This window comes from Dromiciops gliroides, chromosome 6 (assembly GCF_019393635.1).
Source record: "Dromiciops gliroides isolate mDroGli1 chromosome 6, mDroGli1.pri, whole genome shotgun sequence".
In the NCBI taxonomy this organism is placed as follows: Eukaryota; Metazoa; Chordata; class Mammalia; order Microbiotheria; family Microbiotheriidae; genus Dromiciops; species Dromiciops gliroides.
In genome coordinates, this window is record NC_057866.1 from 1,117,600 (window position 1) to 1,138,050 (window position 20,451).

Here is a 20,451-nt window from a genome sequence, read left to right on the forward strand (position 1 = left end):
CTAGTGACCATGTGCAGAGCTGCTGTCTTGCTCGAGTGGCAGTTTGCACGCTCTGGGTATCTTTGGAGTCCTTTGGTCACTTTGTGCCAGTGTGGAGCTTGGCTGTGCCTGTACCCTGGCCTGATCAGGACACCCGGCATGACCTCTGAAAACGTCCTGTTGGGGCGGGGGCGGGGGGGGGGGGGCGGCAGGGTGTGCCGTCCCCTCGCCTTGATTCCCAGCTGTTTGCTGCTGCTGTCTCACTGTCTTTTCCCTGGGACACAGGGCTACCTTTTCATCTCTGTCCTAGTGAACTCCAACAGCGAGCTGATCCGCCTAATTAATAATGCTATCAAGAATGACCTGGCGAGCCGGAACCCCACCTTCATGGGGCTGGCCCTACACTGCATTGCCAACGTGGGCAGCCGGGAGATGGCTGAAGCCTTTGCTGGAGAAATCCCTAAGATTCTGGTGGCTGGGTAGGTATCCATCCTGGAGCAATTGGCCAGGGAATGCATGTAGGAAGCTGAGGGTCTCCGCTTGGGTAACCCACTGTTACATTATCATAATGATCAACTAAGGGATGGTAGTTGGGAAAAGGAAAAAAGCCAGAGAAAATCCAAAGAGGTTTTCCCCATTTCTGCTGGGCAGAGCAAGCCAGCACATACCCCAGGGGTCTGAGTGTGGGTGGCCCCTGGACTCCCTCAGCTCTGCCACGGCCTGCTGTGAGGGAGGAGAGATGCGCCCATCCTGGGGGAGATGGTGGGGCCCAGCTAGCTGCCAGCCTCCTCATCCAATGGAGGTTGCTGAGTCTTGAGTAGGGAATATCTTTTTCTGTGAAAGAGCATCATGGTCACCCTGTGGTCTGATTCCTTAGAATGTTCTCCTCCTCTCCCTTCTGTGGAAGAAGGTGGGGATGAGCTAGTTTGGGGCGCGTGCAGATTCAAGGTGGCGGAGTAGCATCAACAAGTCTGGCAAGCTTCCTCCCAGAATTCCTTCAGACAGCTCAGAAAATTGCCCAGGCTGAATCAAGGTCAGGAAATTCAATAAAAAACCACTAGTCATTTTTCCAGCCCAGGTTCTGTTAGGGAGACAGAGAGGTCTCTAGACACTGGGGAGAGGCTATGACCAGATACTTGGGGCCAAATGAAGCATTCCTGGGCCCAGGGAGAGGCACCGGAGTAAGAAGGGGCCAGCTGGCACCCCTGGGGCCCACTGCTCATAGCCCCAGAGCAGACTGAGGATGGGACCTGTGCCCACGGGCAATGTTCTGTTGTAGGTTAAGGAGTGCTCAGTCTCTAGGTGATATCCAGAGAAAAGGACAAGTTCAGAAGCAGTAGCATCTGACTGGCTCAGACCCCAGGAGCAGGGCAGGGGCTCAGCTCCAGCTTCTGCCCAGTCTTGTTTCTAAAGAGGAAGCACCAGGGCAGGAAGCCCAGACCCAAGGGGAGTCTGCAGTTGTCTCACTCAGAACCAGCAGAGCCTCCCTGCTGCCTGATGGGCTTTGTCCAGCAGCGTGTGTTGCTGCTCAGACCCAACCTCGGGTCACTAACCTGCTAAACACAGACCGGGGGGCAGTGATCAACTTGTGCCCTACATCAAATTCCTCTGGGAGCACTGAAAACTCACAGGTCCTCAGTCTGACCTGAGATACTGGAATAGCACAGCACTCACCACTCCAAGAAAGGAGCAGCAGAAGCAGCCCAGACCTTCCCTTCAGAAGCATGCTGAGTGCAACCCTCACATAAATAGGTTGGAAGAATGAGCAAACAAAGGAACCCCATCATTAAAAAAACCCCAACAAACTATTTTGGCGATAAAGATGTTCAGTACACAAAGGCATGGCTCCAAAATGTCCGCAAGCAAAGCCTCAAAAGAAAACACAGCTTGGACACAAATTCAACCAGAATTACTGGAAAAGAAGCAAGAGTTAAAAAAAAAAGTTAAAACTGGTTTTTAAATTTTGGGGGGTGGGGCAGTGAGGGTTAAGTGACTTGCCCAAGGTCACACAGCCAGTAAATGTCATATCTGAGGCCGGATTTGAATTCATGTCCTCCTGAATCCACAGCCAGTGCTTTATCCACTGTGTCACCTAGCTGCCCCCAAAACTGTTTTTATAAATGGAGTGAGAGCAGGAGGGAGAAAAAGGGGAAAATAAATGGGAACCAAGGAAGAAAGAATTGAAAAGGGAATTAACAGCTTCGCACTAGAGGTACACATCTCTGCCCAAGCATCAAATCCCTGAAAATTAAAAAAGGACCAAAGAGAAGCCAGTGAGTCCATGAGACCAAGAAACCAAAATGTTAAAGTCAAAAGACTGGGGCTGGGGGGAGGGAGGAGAGGATGAAGAGAAGAAAATCAAGGTATCTCAGGAAAAACTACTTGGCCTTGAAAACAGATTGAGAAGAAAAAGATTTAAGAATTGTTGCACCACTTGAAAGCCATGACCAAAAAAGAGTCTGGCCATCAGATTGCAAGAACTCTTAAAAGAAAACTGCTCAGGGGCGGCTAGGTGGCATAGTGGATAAAGCACCAGCCCTGGATTCAGGAGTTCCTGAGTTCAAATCCGGCCTCAGACACTTGACACTTACTAGCTGTGTGACCCTGGGCAAGTCACTTAACCCCCATTGCCCCGCAAAAAAAAAAAAAAAAAAAAAAGAAAACTGCTCAGATCTCTTAGAACTGGGGGCTGAAGAGGAAAGAATCCACTAGTCACCTCCTGAGTGAAACCTCAAAATGAAAACTGCCAAGTACCTCATTGCCAAAACCCAGGGCTCCCATGATAAAGAAGAAGTGCACTGCAAAGAATTCAAATCCCAAGGAGCCACAGGCAGGATTACACAAGATGCAGCAGCTACCACTTTTTTTTTTAATCATAAAAGTATTTTATTATTTTCCAGTTACACATAAAGATAGTTTTTGACATTTGTTTTCATAAGATTTTGAGTTCCAAATTTTACTCCCTCCCCACCCCTCCCCAAGACAGAAAGCAACTGATATAGGTTATATATGTATAATCACATTAAACATATTTCCGCACCAGTCTTGTTGTGAAAGAAGAATCAGAACACAAGGGAAAACCTCATAAAAGAGGGGGAAAAAACAGCCAAGAAGTAGAAACAGTCTGGTTCAATCTGTGTTCAGAATCCACAGTTCTCTTTTCTGGATGTGGAGAACATTTTCCATCATGAGTCCTCTGGAATTATCTTGGATCATTGTATTGCTGAGAAGAGCCAAGTCTGACACAGTTGATCATCACACAATGTTGTTGATACTGTGTACAATGTTTTCCTGGTTATGCTCACTTCACTCAGCATAAGTCCACTTAAGTGTTTCCAGGTTTTCTGACATCTGCCTGCTTATCATTTCTTGCAGCATAATAGTATATTCCATTACATTCATCTACCACAACTTGTTCAGCCATTTCCCGGTTGAAGGGCATCCTCTCAATTTCCAAAGAGAGTTGCTATAAATATTTTTGTACATGTGGGTCCTTTCCCCTTTTTTATGATCTCTTTGGGATACAGACCTAGTAGTGGTATTACTGGGTCAAAGGGTATGCACAGTTCCGTAGCCCTTTGGACATAGTTCTAAATTGCTCTCCAGAATGGTTGGATCAGTTCACGACTCCACCAACAATGCATGAGTGTTCCAATTTTTCCACATTTTCCAACATTTATTATTTTCCTTTTTTGTCATATTAGCATCTCCCACTTCTAAGCTTAGAATAGATATTCCAAAGAATATGAGTTTATAGGCAAGAATAACTTAGAAACAAAACCGAATCTAATCCTACAGGGGGAAAAATGTATTTTTAATGAAGTAGAGGACTTTCAAGCATTCATAATGAAAAGACCAGAAGTGTGAAGAAACTTTGAAGTTCAAACACAGGAGATAGGAAAAACATAAAAATATCCACACGAATGAACAGTGGTAAAGTACTAAACAAAGATAATCTGCTTCCATTCTCATTTTGAGAGGTGATGCTTTTGAGCCTCCCTACATTCTGTCATTGTCTATGGTCATAAAGGGAGTTTAATTTGTCTGAAGGCCTGGGAGTTTTTCTGTCCAGTCTTGACCTTAGGAGAAGAATGGAAAGAGATGAGAAAGGAATTATACTGAATGGGAAGGGAAAGGAAGGTCGGGGGAAAAATACCTTCTGTTCAGGTTGTACGAGTGAAAACCATAGGCAGAGGCGGAGAGAGGGAGCTCCCCTGGGAGCTCTCATCTGGATGGGCCAGAGGAGCACAGGGTGCCCCTGTGTGTGTGCATGCACAGGCCCAGAGCTGAGCACAGACATGCGCTTGACTCAGCAGAAATAAGGAGGAGGAGCTAGTCTGAGGTGGGGTTAGCACCAAGAGAGATAGATGAGGACACACAGAAACGTTTCTGGCTCTTTTTGGGCAAGTGGAGAAGACAGGGATCAGAAGGGCGCCCGTCAAACGGTACTGTCTGAGCCAGGTAGATTTTAGAAGGCTGATGGGACCCTGCTCTTATGCTAGAAGAGGCGATGAGGAGGGTGGTTTCAGAGAAACCCAGGAAGACTTTGTTCAAACTGATGCAGAGAAAGCAAACAACCAGCAGAGCAATTGATGCATTGACAGCAATAGGGACAAGACCAACATCTTTGAAAGACGTAGGAGCTCTGATCAGTGTAATGACCAGCTGTCATTCCAGAGGGCCGGTGACATGGCAGGTGTAGAGAACAAGACATGCGTTCCCACACAGCCAGCGTGAACATTGGCTTGACTTGACTGCACATGTTTGTAGCAAGAGTCTTGTTTCTTTCATTCCTAAATTAGGTTGTGGTGGGAGGGAGTGAAGGTGAATTTTTGCTTGTTGAACAACATAAAAAAATGATACTGTGTGTCAGGCAGGAGTGCGTGCCGGTCCTGGGGAAGCTGCGATCTCAGCAGGGAAGAGGGAAGAGGCTGTGGGGCTCACCAAGGCCTCTGGGGCATATCCTCCTTCACATGCTCCTGGGTCTTGGCAGATTTCTCTTGGTGGCTACGAATCCCTGACTCTTTTTTTTGCAACAAACATTTACTTTATTTTTTCCACTTACATGTAAGGGTAGTTTTCAACATTCATTTTCATAAGATTTAGAGTTCCAAATTTTTCTCCCTCCCTTTCCTGCCCCCTCCACAAGATCACAACCAGGTTATATATGTACAATCCACAAGTGCTCTTTTTATCAGTTCTTTCTATAGGGGTGCACAGTCAGCTTCCTCATTAGTTCCTTGGGATTGTCTTGGATCATTGCATTGCTAAGAGTAGTTAAGTCATTCACATTTGCTCATTGAACAACACAATGCACCATGTCCTCCCAGGTCTGCTCACTTCACTAGACATCAGTTCATGAGTCTTTCCAGGTTTTTCTGGGATCATCCTGTTTGTCATTTCCTGTAGCACAAGACCACTCCACTACAAACCACAGCTTCTTCAGTCATATTCCTCAACTGATGGACATTCCCTTGATTCTCAGTTCTTAGCCTCCACCAAGAGTTGCTATAAATATTTTTGTACCGTTTCCCCCCTCTTCTCTTTTTCATGATTACTATTGTTAACTGTTTCCCTTCCAACCTATTCCCTTCCCCATGATAGTTATTCTATTATTCATCTTCTTTCATCCTATCACTCTTCAAAAGGGTTTTGCTTCTGTCTGTCCCCTCCCCCACTCTGCCCTTCCTCCTTTTGCCCCTCTCTCTTTATCCCCTTCCTCTCCTGTTTTCCTGCAGGGTTAGAGAGATTACTCCACCCAATTGAGTGTGTACATTATTCCCTCCTTGAGCCAATTCTGATGAGTGTTAGGCTCATTTACTGCCCAGATTAAATAGATTACTCCACCCAGTTGGGTGTGTCTGTTAGTCCCTCCTTCAGGCAGCTCTGATGAGTTTAAGGTCTTTGAGCCTTTTCTGATGAGTGTAAAATTTATTTACTGCCCTGGTCCTCCCGCATCTATTCATTCCCCCACTCCATAAGCCTTTTCCTATTACTTTCATGTAGGATTTCACTTCTGCCCTTCCCCCTCCCCCAGTGAATTCCCTTCATCCCTCAATTTAACCCTAAAGATGCCATCACCTAGCTAGGTGACACAGTGGACAAAGCATCCACCCTGGACCCAGGGGGATCCCAGCCCAAACCCATCCTTAGACACAAGACAGTCACCCACTGCATGATCCCAGGTATGTCCCCCAACTCCAATTTTTTATGGTTCTCTGGGGTCTTGTATTTGAAAGTCAAATTTGCTATTCAGTTCAGATCTTTTCATCACAAATACCTGAAAGTCCTCTTTTTCATTAAAGTCCTATTTTTTCCTCTGAAAGATTACGATCGGTTTTGCTGGGTAGGTGGTTCTTGGTTGTAATCCCATTTCCTTTGCCCTCTGGAATATCCCATTCCATGCCCTCTGGTCCTTTAATGCAGAAGCTGCTAGATCCTATGCTATCCTGACTGGGGCGAATCCTTGACTCTTAGTGCCGTCTTTGAGATGGTCTGACATTTATTTGGCATCAAACCATGGTACAGCCATAGCTGTTCTCCCTGGCCTAGTCCTGACAGATGTTCATTGAGCATTGGTTGTGCCCCTGGCATTGGTGTAAGGCACTGTCCTAGGTACAAGGAATGTCAAGACGCAGCAGCACATGGTGGGACAATTCCAGCAGAGTGAGATGTTTGGAGGAGCACGAGAGCTTTGGTCTTTGCTTCAGGCCTGCCAAGTACTAACTCCATGAGAGCCTTTCGAGCAGTCGTCTCGCTTGGCTTTGACAGGTTCATGTTAGGTCCTGCTGTCTACCTGGTCCTGGGGTGTCAAGAAATGGGTGGAGTGCAGGCAGTGGGGGTTGGGGGGGCTAGCCCTGTAGAGGACCCTGGGAGCAGCATCCACTCTCCTCCAGGGAGAAGGGGGGCTCAGCAGGGCTGAATTGTAGAGCCTAGAAAGGGTGGTAAGCCCGGCCCCCCTCCGAGAGACTTGATGGATTCCACATGCTGGTCCTCAGCTTCTGGAGGTAGATGCTCTGGGGACGTATTTGAGAATGCAGTTGTCCGGCGGGCTAACCTCCTTTCTTCTGGCTCCTGCCCTTCCTTCTTTAGAGTTGCTGTCTCTGACTCTAGCAATAGGATGCTCTGGCCAAGTCTGGGCGTACTTTGATTTGGGGCCCGGGGCATTCGGTTGTTACTGGGCGAGTCCATCTTCATGGATAGGTCTTTTGGTCTTTCAGAGACACCATGGACAGCGTCAAACAGAGTGCCGCCTTGTGTCTGCTGCGTTTGTACAGAACGTCCCCGGACCTGGTGCCAATGGGCGATTGGACCTCGCGGGTGGTGCATCTCCTCAATGACCAGCACTTGGTGAGCATCTTGGGCTGGGGGAAGACTGAGGCCAAGCCCCTTTGGCGAATGAATGGTTAGCAGACTTTTTGAGCATCGCTCCTGTGTTCCAATCTGCCCTGTGTTTGGTCCTAGGAGGGAAGATGTGGGGGCAGTAACCTAGGCATAAAAAATTATTTAAAAAATCATCAAAGTGTTTGCCAGGAAGCCCCACATTTGAGGAGGCAGGCGGGGATGGAGCAGTGATGGATTGATCAGTGTTGGTGGCATTGAAAAGAACAATTTATTTCCCTTCAGAAACCCCATAGTTGGAAACCCTTGATGAAACGTTTGTCCTATCTGTGACTGATTCACTGAGGAGACCACTTCTCAATAGAATCAAAGTGGGAGTGAGAAGAATGCTTATTAAGAACCAGTGATTTGGGAGAGATGCAGAGTTCCCCCCTTTTCTACAGTATTCATTTCAAAAGTTCAGTCTCTGGCAGACATTGCTGATAATGAGATTGGACTAACTTTCTTAACAATCTTGTTCAGAGGGCCAGCTAGGTTGCTCAGTGGATAAACCACTGGCCTTGGATTCAGGAGGACCTGAGTTCAAGTCCAGCCTCAGACTCTTGACACTTACCAACTGTGTGACCCTGGGCAACTCACTTAACCCTCATTGCCCTGCCCCCCCACCCCCCAGTACATATAACAATCTTGTTCAGACCCCACCAGGTAGGGAAGCCATTGTGTTCTACTCAGATTTGGGTAGGGATAAATTCTTTGAATAGATTACCCAAGGCTGGGGGTAACCTAGAAGTAAATGGCATAATCAGAATTTATTACAATAGATCTAGCCACTAGTGGTAATACTCATTCTCTCATTGGTTTTTTTTTGTTTTGTTTTTGTTTTTCTCTCTCGTTAATTTTTTTGTTTGTTTGTTGGTTGGTTTTTTTTGGTGAGGCAATTGGGGTTAAGTGACTTGCCCAGGGTCACACAGCTAGTAAGTGTTAAGTGTCTGATTTAAACTCAGGTCCTCCTGACTCTAGGGCCAGTGCTCTATCCACTGTGCCACCTAGCTGCCTTCTGTCATTAATTGTTAACCAATCAGAGTTGATTGCCACCCTCAGGAACACCCCTCCTCCAAAGGGCCTATAAGCTTTGAGTCTGCCACAATGATTGTATTTGGTGTTGAACACTGACCTTTTTTTTTTTTTTATTAAAATGCTAGCATTATTAATAAAATGAGCAATTACCTCAAAATTATTTTTCTCAAAATTTTTAAACATCACAGCCAGAGGGAAAATAGGTACCCTAATGCATTATTGGTGGAGCTGTGCACTAGTCCAGCTGTTGTGGAAAACAATTTGGAACTATGCCCCAAAATCTACTCAGTCTGTACACAAAGAGTTCAAAGAAAGAAGGAAAGGCCCCTATGTATCAAAGTATTATAGCAGCTCTTTTCATAGTGAGAAAGAACTGGAAATGAAGGGGATGCTCAGCAGCTGGAGAATGGCTGAACAAGTTACAGGCTGTGGATGTGATGGAATGCTGTTGTGCTATCAGAAATGATGAAGAGGCTGTGTGACCCTGGGCAAGTCACTTAACCCTCATTGCCCTGTAAGGATGATCAGCTGTGAAAGACGTAATAACGCCAATCAGCGCAGTGAGGGACTAGCCACCATTCCAGAGGACTCGCCAGGAAACTTAGCCACTTCCAGAGAGGGAACGGATGGACTGCGGTGGCAGATGGAAGCGTAGCTGCTTCTTGTTCTTTTTTTGGACATACTCGTGCTGAGATTTATTTTGCACATGGCTTGTGTTTTTCTTGCCTTCTCAGTGGGTGGGGGAGGGGGAGAGAAAAAGGAGATACTTTAGAACTGAAAATAAAGCAAAAAAGAAAGGAAGGAAGAATTTCTGCATCTTCATTCACCTTGAAGAATGTAACTGTCCAGTGTCCAGCTCAGCATATTTTGGATAAAACTCAGCTGGGAAAAAGATCTCTTTTACACTGGGAAGATGAATTGGTGAGCACCCAATGGAAGGAAGAAGATGGACCTTTGGCAGCCCCTGAGAGGAAGCCCTTTCCCTTTGGACATTTGTGTCCAATGATGACCTTGGTGCTGTCCTGCAGGCTGGGCGCCACCTCTGTGGTTTTCACCTTGGTAACCCCAAGTGAATGCCGTGACCTCTCCATCTGGAAAATGAAGCCAGCAGGTTGACTCCTAGCCTCAGGGGTCTTTGGGGGAGGTATTTTTCCTCCCCCCCAACTGAGATTTAGAGTTGCCTTTGACGACTTAGAACCTTCTTTCTGACCTTAGGCTTCCCCAGTATGCCAGCTGCTGGGGGTGGGGAGACTGTGACCTAAAGAAGTGGGGAGACACCTGATCCAGGTGTTCTCTCTGAGCTGCTCCAGTTTTGTCATCCATAGTCTTTGGAGCCTTCAGAGTCTTTTGCCTTCACCTTTCTCCTGGATTGTGTCTGCTGCTGCTCTAGTTGGATGGAAGCCTGTCCTTGCTGTCTGAGGAGTTGTCTTTTTGTAAAACCTAATTTATGTATTTATTGTTAAATAATGAACATTTTTATTTAAAATTTTGAGTTCCAAATTTTATCCCTCCTTTCCTCCCTCCCCTCCCACCAGCAGTAAGCAATTAGATGTGGGTTATACGTGTGCAATTATGTACCCTATTACCATATTAGTCGTTTTGTACAAGAAGGCTGGATTAAGAGAAAAAAAATGAAAGAGTGAAAAATAGCAGTTCTTTCTTTGGAAGTGGAGAGTATACTTCATCCTTAGTCCTTTGGGGTTGTCTTGGATCATTGCATTGCTGAGAAGAACCAAGTCATTCACAGTTCTTCGTCAAACAACATGGCTGTCTCTGTACACAGTGTTCTCCTGGTTCTGCTCACTTCACTATACATCAGTTCATACGAGTCTTTCCAGGCCTTTCTGAAATCATCCTGCTTGTCCTGCACAATGATATTCCATCACCATCATATACCCCAATGGATGGGCATCCCCTTGATTTCCAATTCTTTGCCACCACAAAGAGAGCGGCTAGAAATATTTTTGTCCATGTGGGTCCTTTTCCCTTTTCTATGGTCTCTTTGGGATACAGACCTAGCAGTGGTATTGCTGGAGCAAAGGGCATGCACAGTCCTGGAGCCTTTTGGGCAGAGTTCCAAATTGCTCTCTAGGATGGTTGGATCTTTTCACAACTCTACCAACAGTGGATCAGCATCCCAGTTTTTGAGAAATTGTCTTCATGTGGTACCCTGCCACTCTCATTCCTCCTTCCAAATATCAGGGAAATATATGGGTCAACAGGCTTTTCTAAAGCTGTCTCTCCTTGTTTCTGCTGTCAGTATGACAGCGCCCCATTGGCATTTTTCCAGCTGGGCGCCTATGTCTGTCCTTGGCCTTCTAGATTAGGAGCACATGGGTGCCCACCCCCTACTTTGGGAATGAACAGCAAAAGTATGACCAGACCACGCCACGCTCTCTTGAGCTTCCTTTTCCTTCAGTGAGAGTGTACTGAGGGCCAGGCACTGTGCTAACTGCCCAAGAGCCAGCACCTGCCCCTGAGAAGCTCACATGTGCTTGAATGTAGTGCTGGGGAATACTCAGGAGACGGGCACGGCCTTCCTCTGTCTGCTCACCCACTTTCTTCCTCACATATTGTTGAGCTCTCCTGTGCCCTGTGTTGATCCCACCTCTTCACTGCTTACAGGCTTATTCACATTCACAGCAGTCTCTGTTGCCCTTGGGGTGACAGGGGAGGGGAAGAGGGGGCAAATTCTCTGCTTCAGATGCATCTGATGCCATTGAAAGGATAATGAAGTGGAGAAGCTAGTGCATGGAGGCCCACAGGGTTGTTAAAAGCCCTGCCTAGGTTCTTTGGCCACCTCTCCCGCAGAACTGGGCCCCTGTAAAGAATTTAGGGGGACGTTGTTCCGTCATTTTTTTTCAGTTTTGTTTGGGGTCTTCTTGGCAGAAACACTGGAGTAGTGGTTGGCCACTTCCTTCTCCCGCTCATTGTACAGATGAGGAAACCGAAACAAACAGGGTGAAGTGACTTGCCCAGAGTCACACGGCTAGGAAGTGTCTGAGGCCGGATTTGAACTCTGGAAGAGGAGTCTTCCTGACTTCAGGCCTGGCACTTTGTGCACTGTGGCGCCCTCCCACTGTCCCTGAGGGAAACTGTCAGATCAGTTCACTTCAAGAAGGCTTCCGTTCTCCTTAGGCCAACAAGAAATAATAAACTTGTGTCTTTTGGGGACAACTGTTGGTCGGGTCTCTTCCGTTCTGTCCTACTGGACTTGGCAGAGGGCAGCCTTGCTTTTGGGGGCACCTTGGGAGCCTCAGGGGAAACAAGTGGCAGCTCAGGTGGAAGAGGCTGCTCCAGCTTGGGGGCCTCACAGGGACTTGGGAATCATGGGAGGAGCCTGCTTTGCTCCTCCTCTCGATCCTTCTCATCTCCGTTCATGCACCTGTTTCATACTGACTGGGGATTTTCTCCTGTGTCCCAGGGCTACAAGTAAAGAACATTCCAGCGAGAGCCCAGAAACAGCATTTCATTGAGTTCTCTAGGCATTCATTGAGGGCCTGCTGTTGGCAGGCCCTGAGCCGAGCCCTGGTGCTCAACAGACAGAGATTTTCTGTAATTGGCAGTGAGGTGAGCTCTCCTTGGGAGAGAGAGATGGGGGCCCACGTGGATGGTTTGAAATGCTTGGTGATGGCTACTTCAACTCAGTGTGCTTCCTGCTCTTTTCTTCCAGGGTGTGGTAACTGCTGCCACCAGCCTCATCACCACCCTGGCCCAGAAGAACCCAGAAGAGTTCAAAACCTCGGTGTCCTTAGCGGTTTCCAGACTAAGCCGAGTAAGGCTCTCCTCCTCCTTGTTCTTCTTTTCTCCTTTGCCTGCTCCCCCCTCTTGAAGGAAGACGTTCCTGTCGTGTGCCAGGAATGGCGCTAAGTTCTAAGGGTACAAAGGCTGAAGTGGGGCCATCCCTGACCATGGGGGAGGAAAGGCACCAGCTGGAGGATGGGGAGGAGTTGGTGGGCGGCTGATTGACCCATGACTTTTCTTTTTTCTTTCTTTTTTTTTTTTTTTTTTAGTGAGGCAATTGGGGTTAAGTGACTTGCCCAGAGTCATACAGCAGCTAGTCAGTGTTAAGTGTTAAGTGTCTGAGGCCAGATTTGAACTCAGGTCCTCCTGAATCCAGGGCCGGTGCTCTATCCATTTCACCACCTAGCTGCCCCCGACCCATGACCTTTCTTGGAATGGTCAAGAAGGGGAGAGTGGCAGGGTCCCTAGGAGCAGGCAGCAGGAGGGGTCTAGGATCCCTGGTTGCTGGAGGTGCAGGGAAGGATGCTGAGAGCTCCTGTGTTGTGGCTTGGGACCAGGGCAGAGAGGGGCATTCATTGTCATGAGGGAGAAAAGCCTGGCTTTGATCCTGTGTGCCTAGTGGGGGGGGGCTCCCTTCTTGTCTTTCGCCCAATGCTTAAGCTTACAGTGGAATAACCCAGGCCAGGAGCCCTAGGCCAAAGGGGAGTCAAGCAGGCAATTCAACCACTCTGAGCCTGCAGAGCCTGCCAGGTGGCCCACAGTGACCAAGTCCAGCAGCAGTCCATGACTTCTCAACCATGCACCAGCCAACAGACCATCCCTGGGTCAGGAACTTGCAGAGCTCAGCCTGGGAGGGCAGTGAACAGACCTCTCCCCAGATCACACCGCTCTGGGAGCACCAGACACACAGACTCCTAGTCAGAACTTGAAAGCAGCAGAAGGACATCAAGAAACTCAGGCTAGACACCCCCCCAGAGGTGAGCAGAGCCCAACACTAACGTCAGATCCAGTGTCAGGAAGCAGGCTGGATGGACGAGCCTGACCATGAAGAGCTACTACAGTGACTGCGAAGCTCACGACACAAACCCAGAAGAAGAGACTGTCTTGAGAACATTGTCAAGCAAAATGTAGATTGGACACAAGGCCAACAAGAAATTCCAGAAGCTCGAAAGAAAGAGATTAAAACCAAATAAGAGCGATAGAGGGGAAGAATGGGAACAGAAATGAGAGCTAGGCAAGAAGGTTATTGTGAGAGGATTAGCAGCTTGGTAAAAGAGGCACAAAACCGCTAAAGAAAATAACTCCATGAAAATTAGGATTGGCCAAATAGAAACTAATGACTTCATGAGACATCAGGAAATAATAAAAGTCAAAAAGAAGAAAATGTGAAATGGGTAAAACAAATGACCTGGAAAAGAGATGAAGGAAAGAAAATTTCAAAATCATAGGATTACCTGAAAGCCATGAATCAAAATCGAACTCAAACATCCTATTTCAAGAAATAATGGAAAACTGCCCAGATAGCTTAGAACTAGAGGGCAGAGTAGAAATGGAAAGAATCCACTTGTCACCTTCTGATAGAAACCTCAAGACGAAAATTCCCAGGAACATTGTAACCAAAACCAAGAGCTCCCAGGTGAAGGAGGAGCTATTACAAACAGCCAGAAAGAAGGAATTCAAGTACTGTGGCACCACAGGATCACACAAGATTTAGCGTCCTGCCTGTTATAGGAACAGAGAACTTGGAACATATGTTCCAGAAGGCATCGGCTCTAAGCTTACAACAAAGAACAAAAATGAGGAGAACCCTATGAGGGGAAAACAGACCTTTAATTAGAGAGAGGACTTGCAAGCCCTCCCAATGAAAAGATGAAGTGGACATTTGACATTGAAGCACAGGACTTAAGAGAAGCATGACAAAGGCCAACATGAGTGAGAGACCATAAGGGACTTCATAAGGTTCTGGGAGAAGCTGATACATGTAATCCTTCAGAACTTTACCTTCACCAGAGGTCTGAGAAGGAATCTAATTAGACAAGGGAGCCTGAGTGTTATTCTGTTATGTTTGGATGATCCCCAAAGAAGAACAGAAAGGTGGGGAAGAGGAATGCTGTGGGAGAGGAGGGAAAAGAGAAGAAGATGAGGCATGTGTGAGGAAGAGTTTATATGGTAGGGTGGGAGAGACGGGGAGCAGGCACCACTTGAACCACACTGAACTGATTCAATGAGGGAAGAATACATAGATAGAGACAGGTGGGCACAAAAATTCATCTTACCCAGCCAAAAAATAGGAGGGAAAGAGGTTAAAAGAAAGGGGTGTGTGTGTGTGTGTGGGGGGGTAATGTGTGTAGGTAAGTAAAACAGGATGGAGCTTAGGTTAAGGGAGACAGCAGTCAGAAGCAAAACAAATTCTTTTTTTTTTTTAATAAAAGTATTTTGGGGCACCTAGGTGGCTCAGTGGATAGAGCACTGGCCCTGGATTCAGGAGGACCTGAGTTCAAATTCAGCCTCAGACACTTGACACTTACTAGCTGTGTGACCCTGGGCAAGTCACTTAACCCCAATTACCTCACCTCCTCCCCCCCAAAAAGTATTTTATTATTTTCCAGTTACATGTAGAGATAGTTTTCAACATTTGTTTACATAAGATTTCCAATTTCCAATTTTTCTCCCTCCCCTAGACATCAGGTAATCTGATATAGGTTTATATATATATATATATATATATATATATATATATATATATATATATATATATATATATATATAAAACATTAAACATATTTCTGCATTAGTCATGTTATAAGAGAAGAATCAGAGCAAAAAGGAAAAACCTCAAAAAAGAAAAACAAAAGCACCAAAAACAAAAGAATATAGTATGGTCCAGTCAGCATCCATATTCCACAGTTCTTTTTTTTTTTCCCCCCTGGATTTGGAGAGCCTTTTCCATCATGAGTACTTTGGAATTTTCTTGGACCGTTGTATTGGTGAGAAGAATCTAGTTTATCACAGTTGATCAACACATAAGGAGCAAAACAAATTCTTAAAGGGGAGCAGAGTAAATTAAAAAAAGAGAGAAAGCTAAGTAGAAGAGGCAAGGATGGAGGGAAATATATACAGCAATCTTAAGTGTGAATGAGATAAACTCAACCATAAAATGAAATGGATTAGAAACCAGAATCCAACATTGTTATTTACAAGAAACACATTTAAAGCAGAAAGACACAAAGTGTTAAAAGAAGGGGCTGGAGCAAAATCCATTATGCTTCAGCTGAATTAAAAGCAGTGTGGCAATCGTGATCTCAGAAAATGTAGACATCTCGCACCCCCTAGCAATACAAGCTTAAAATGGGCACATGATTTAGGTATAAAGATATCATAAGCAATTGAGTGAAGCTTGGAAGATCTATGGCCAGAGGAAGAGTTCATGACCAAATGAGGTAGAGAGCTCCGTTCATGGGAAGTGAAATAGATCATTTGCATCACATAAAATTTAGAAGTTTTTGCACAGGCAAAACTAATGCAGCTAAAATTAGAAGAAAAGCAGGAAATGGGAGGGAACCTTTGCATCCAGTTTCTCTGATTAAAGTCTTGTTTCTCAGATTTATGGGGAACCAAGTCAAATTTACAAGTAAGGGAGCTACTTCCTATAGAAAAGGGTGTGAATAAGTCATTTTTCAGGGGAATAAAACCAAGCATTAATAGCCACATATGAAAAAATGCTCTCAATTACTTATAATTAGAGAAATGCAGGTTAAAACAACTCTAGGGTACCCTCTCACACACATCATATTCGCAAAGTTGATAGGGAAGATGACAAATGCTGGTGGGATTATGGGAAAATGGACACTAACATACTGCTGATGGGGCTGTGGAAAGCAAATTGGAACTGGGTCCCCAAAACCATGTCTATTGCTATAGATATATCAGTTTGGGGTAAGCATGTTATTATTTTATTAATATTATTTACCAGTGAAGGATTGACCACGTGTCTCCCTAACTTCTCGTGGTCTCAGACCATGTGGTAGAGAAAGCAGGGAGAGAGCTTCAGCGTGGTAGTCAGCGCAAGCAGGAGAGAATCCCAGAAGCCCTGGAAACCCGAGAGCCAAGAGAGCCTGTAAAACCCAAAGGCTCTGATGGTGTCTTCTGAAGGGTTTTATCCTCCTTTTTTTTTTTTTTTTTTAGTGAGGCAATTGGGGTTAAGTGACTTGCCCAGGGTCACACAGCTAGTAAGTGTTAAGTGTCTGAGGCTGGATTTGAACTCAGGTCCTCCTGACTCCAGGGCCGGTGCTTTATCTACTGCGCCACCTAGCTGCCCCTGTTTTATCCTCTTTTGATGGAGGTGGCTCTTTATTGATCAAAGCTCGTTGGTTAGCATCTCATTCAGTTCCATTGGTCGACATGATTTGAAGGTGGTCCACGTTAAAATTAATTCTACAGATGACATCAGGGAAGTGTGTGCCCAAGAACCTCCCTGAAGGAGCTCAAGGCAAAGTTCATTATCATGGGGTGGTTTGATTCCATCAGTCCTGAGCTAGACATTTCTTTTGTTCTCTGATTTGACCCAGATCAAGGAGGGCTGGACTTGGTGGAGTTGCAGGGAGAAAGGACTGAGAAACGGATCTTTGGGTCCCCCAAGAAATTTTCCATTATTAATAATTATTTTCTCAGACCTTTGAACCAGCAATGCCTCTACTAGATCTGTAGATCAAAGAGAAAGAACCCTCATGTACAAAAATATCGATAGCAGCTCTTCCTGTGGTGGCAAAAAGTTGAAAATGGAGGGGATGCCCAAGGCTGAGCAAGACGTGGTATAAGATTGTGATGGAATTCTATTGTGCTCTAAGAAATAGAAGACATGGCAGGGTGGGGGGCGGGGAGGGGAGGTGTTCAGGAAAACCTGGTGTGATGTTTAAAATCTATATTGTGTGATCGCCTTAAATTAGAAGCTTCAGAACCAGTCTTTGGGCATTAAACATTTATTAAAGCATACAGGTATTCACACAGAGTTCAGAAAGTTAAGAAAAGGCCTATCTAGCCTAGAGTTCCGGCCTGATTGGGTTCTTCCTCAAGTCCTCCTCCAGGAGCCTGCTTTAATCAGGAACTCCCCAGCAAGCTGATTGTGGAAGCTTTTTATAGGTCTGGAACAGAGGCGGGCCTTACACACTGCTTCAAGCTGATTGGTTGGTGTCATCTGAAATCCATTGGTTTTGAAGGTGTCCTCAAGTTGAGTTCACAGTCCAGCTTCTGAGAACAATACCTTCTTAAGGGCTAGCCAGGTGTGATTACAGTCCAGGTAACTTGAAGTAGGCTAATCAGCAGTCAATCCCTCTCACTTGTTCAATCAGTCTAGATTATCTCCAGGTGGGTCTGAGTATCTGCTAAATCCCATCATTTCATCACACTGGGAAGACTTCTATGAGCTGATGCAAAGTGAAGGGAGCAGAACCAGGAGAACATTGTACACAGTAGCAGCAATAACAGTGATCAGCTGTGAAAGACTTAGTTACTCTCTGATCAAGAGAGTAATTATCCAAGATAATTCCCAAGGGCCTTTGATGAAAAGTTCTGCCCACCTCCAGAGAGAGAAATGCCGAACACAGAACAGCCGAGGCTGTGTTCTGTGTCTCCTTTATTTTTCTTGACTGTGGAAGGAAGGGGAAGGAGAATCTGGAACTGGAAGTAAAAGAGAATTTTGTTTTAAGAAAAAGAAAGGGAATTGCTGCTGGAACGAGCCCTGGGAGACCCACCCTCCTAGTCACCAGGTCCTGGAGTGACTGAAAGGTCCTAGGGGTATTGGTTACTGGTCGGTCACTCAGAAGCTCTTCAAGCCTGGGAGGGAACACACATAGCCCGTTTCACTCCCTTCTGTTCTTCCCTGCCCTGCCCATGGGCTTCATTCAGTGGGTCCCTCGGGCCTCTGGGAACAGACACAACTGTCTGGCATTGGTGAACTGCCCCGGGCACTGGAGTTATCAGGGCAGAGACTAAGGCAGTCCTTCACTTGGAGTGTCCTTTCTGGGGAAGACGACAAGGACGTTCACAAATAGACACTGCAGAAAGGTTAGGGTTAGGTGATTCAGGGCAACTTGGGTAAGGGAAGGGCACAAACAGTTGTGGGGAGCTAGTCAGGAGAGGCTTCGTGGAGGATGTGGCGTTATTGGGGTCTTCAAAGGAAGAGGAGGACTCCAAGGTGAGGGTCAGGAGGGAGGGCATGCTGGGCGTAGGGGACGGCCAGTGCAAAGGCCTAGCGAGGGGAAGGATCACTTAAAACTCTACAGATTGGATCCAGCCCACTTCTCCTTAGAGGGCTTATCTGCCCTCACCAGCTGTCATGTGTGGCCTAGCTGGCCGACCTCAGGCCTCGCCTGCATGTACCTCTCAGGAGCCTTTGTGGCTTCCGAAGCTAAGTGCAGGATTCCTGCCAGGATGCTTTTCACGTTCACATTCCCTCCCTTGATTATCTTGTGTTTACTCACCTGTCAAATAGAAGATCAGGGAGGGCAGGGGTTTGGTCTTCTTGAGGGTGGTGGGAGCTAGTGAAGGTGGGGGCTCGGTCCCAGCAGTCACCCCCCCTGCCCTGTTTGCTCTTTCAGATTGTGACATCTGCATCGACGGATCTCCAAGACTACACTTACTATTTTGTGCCAGCACCCTGGCTGTCGGTGAAGCTTCTGAGATTGTTACAGTGCTACCCACCCCCAGGTAACGTACCCCCCAGCGCCTGCCTGCTGCTCACGCTCCCCTGCGGCTTGTGAGGCTCATCCCGTGGTGGTGTTAGCGAGGCCACTGATAAGATGGGTCAGCACCATTTAGGTCACCTCTGAGGAGGGTAACAGCCCCCTGGGGCAGCTCTTGCTTCCCAGACCTCTCCCGCCCTTTTTCCATTTGCTTGTGGCGTGTATCCTTGGTATGTTCCCTTAGGGAGGGACAGGATGAGATGGGTATGCAGTGGGTATTTCGTAAGAGCTCCTGAAGTGGAGTTGAAGGCCAAAGGTGGCCCAGGGCACCCAGGGGCGATGATTCCAGCAGCCCTGAAGGGAGGAGCTGAGGAGGAACTTGGGGCGCTGTACACACTAATGAGGGGAGACTCGTGGAAGAGGTTGGGCCCTTCTCCTTAGGGCTTCCCTGGTGCGATGGAGCCGGGGTCACTTACGGGTGGACAGTTGACAGAAATCTAGGCTGAGCTTATCCTGAGCATTGGTCATTCAGACAGGCACATGTGTCCCGTAGGCGCTGAGATGGAGGGAAGGCTGATCTTTCTCTTCTGGTGTCTGTTGGGTGGGCTGCCCTCCTCGGTGGGGAGCCTTGGGTGAACTTCTGACAAAGGGGGCCCACCCAGATGACCCACCCTGGAGTCTGAAGTGGCCAGAGCGAAGGGCTGGGGCGGGGGTGAGGGGTGGACACTGCTGTGTGTGTGTGTGTGTCTGTGTCTGTGTGCGCGTGCTAGGGCAGGGGGCAGTGGACGCTGCTCCTCAGACCTGCTGCGCAGGCTGAACTGCTCCTGACTGTGTTTGGTATTGCCCAGAAGACCCTGCAGTGCGGGGCCGCCTCACCGAATGTCTCGAGACGATCCTGAACAAAGCCCAGGAGCCCCCCAAGTCCAAGAAGGTGCAGCACTCCAATGCCAAGAATGCTGTGCTCTTTGAAGCCATCAGCCTCATCATTCACCATGACAGGTATGTGCACTGCTGCGGGGGGCAGGGGGGACTGGGAGGGCTTGGGGGGGTGGGGCCCAAAGGCCCCCTGCCCTTGCTCTTCATTCCCCAGGATTGTGATTTCTCTTTGTCTCTGCTCAGCGTGGGGCCGCCTCTTCCAGGAAGCCCACTGTGACACCCCCCCCCAGCTCGGTTGTTCATAATAGTACAAATCATAATCGCAGTAATAATAACTAGTATTTCTCTTCCGATTTATACGCATGCCATGTTGTTTGATGCTGCCTCCTGGGTGGCAGGTGCTACCATCATCCCATCTTACAGAGGAGGGCAGTGAGGCACACAGAGGGTCAAGGAATTTGAATCCTGACTCCAAGTCTCGTTCTCTGTGCCCCTCCCATAAGTTACCTCAGTGTCTTTGTCTGGGTTGTAGGATGTGCTTTCTGGGTAGGCAAGAGAAGTGATGCCTTTTGAGATCCTAGCGGGTCCCACACAAAAGAGGCTGTTGGCCCCTGGGATTCTCGTGGTTCAGGTTTCTGTGCCAGGCACTGAGTAGACACCCAGGAAATGCTTCCTCCCTCCCCTCGCTGGGAATGCTGCTTCAAAGGCAGCTCAGCTCAGCTCTGTGTAGCCAGTCTTCTGACCGCGGTTGGCT

At 47.2% G+C, this 20,451-nt stretch overlaps 1 protein-coding gene across 4 annotated transcripts in view; it reads left to right on the forward strand.

Moving 5' to 3' along the window:
• Positions 1-20,451, forward strand: part of AP2A2 (adaptor related protein complex 2 subunit alpha 2) — a 72,802-nt gene that overhangs the window by 30,537 nt on the left and 21,814 nt on the right. For 2 of the 4 annotated variants that reach the window (XM_043970208.1, XM_043970210.1), the window contains exons 4-8: positions 265-458; positions 7,200-7,329; positions 12,071-12,172; positions 18,738-18,846; positions 19,670-19,820. In XM_043970208.1, the coding sequence (XP_043826143.1) occupies positions 265-458; positions 7,200-7,329; positions 12,071-12,172; positions 18,738-18,846; positions 19,670-19,820 (686 nt within the window). The remainder of the gene's footprint in view (positions 1-264; positions 459-7,199; positions 7,330-12,070; positions 12,173-18,737; positions 18,847-19,669; positions 19,821-20,451) is intronic. The other 2 variants (XM_043970209.1, XM_043970211.1) reach the window with 1 other exon arrangement.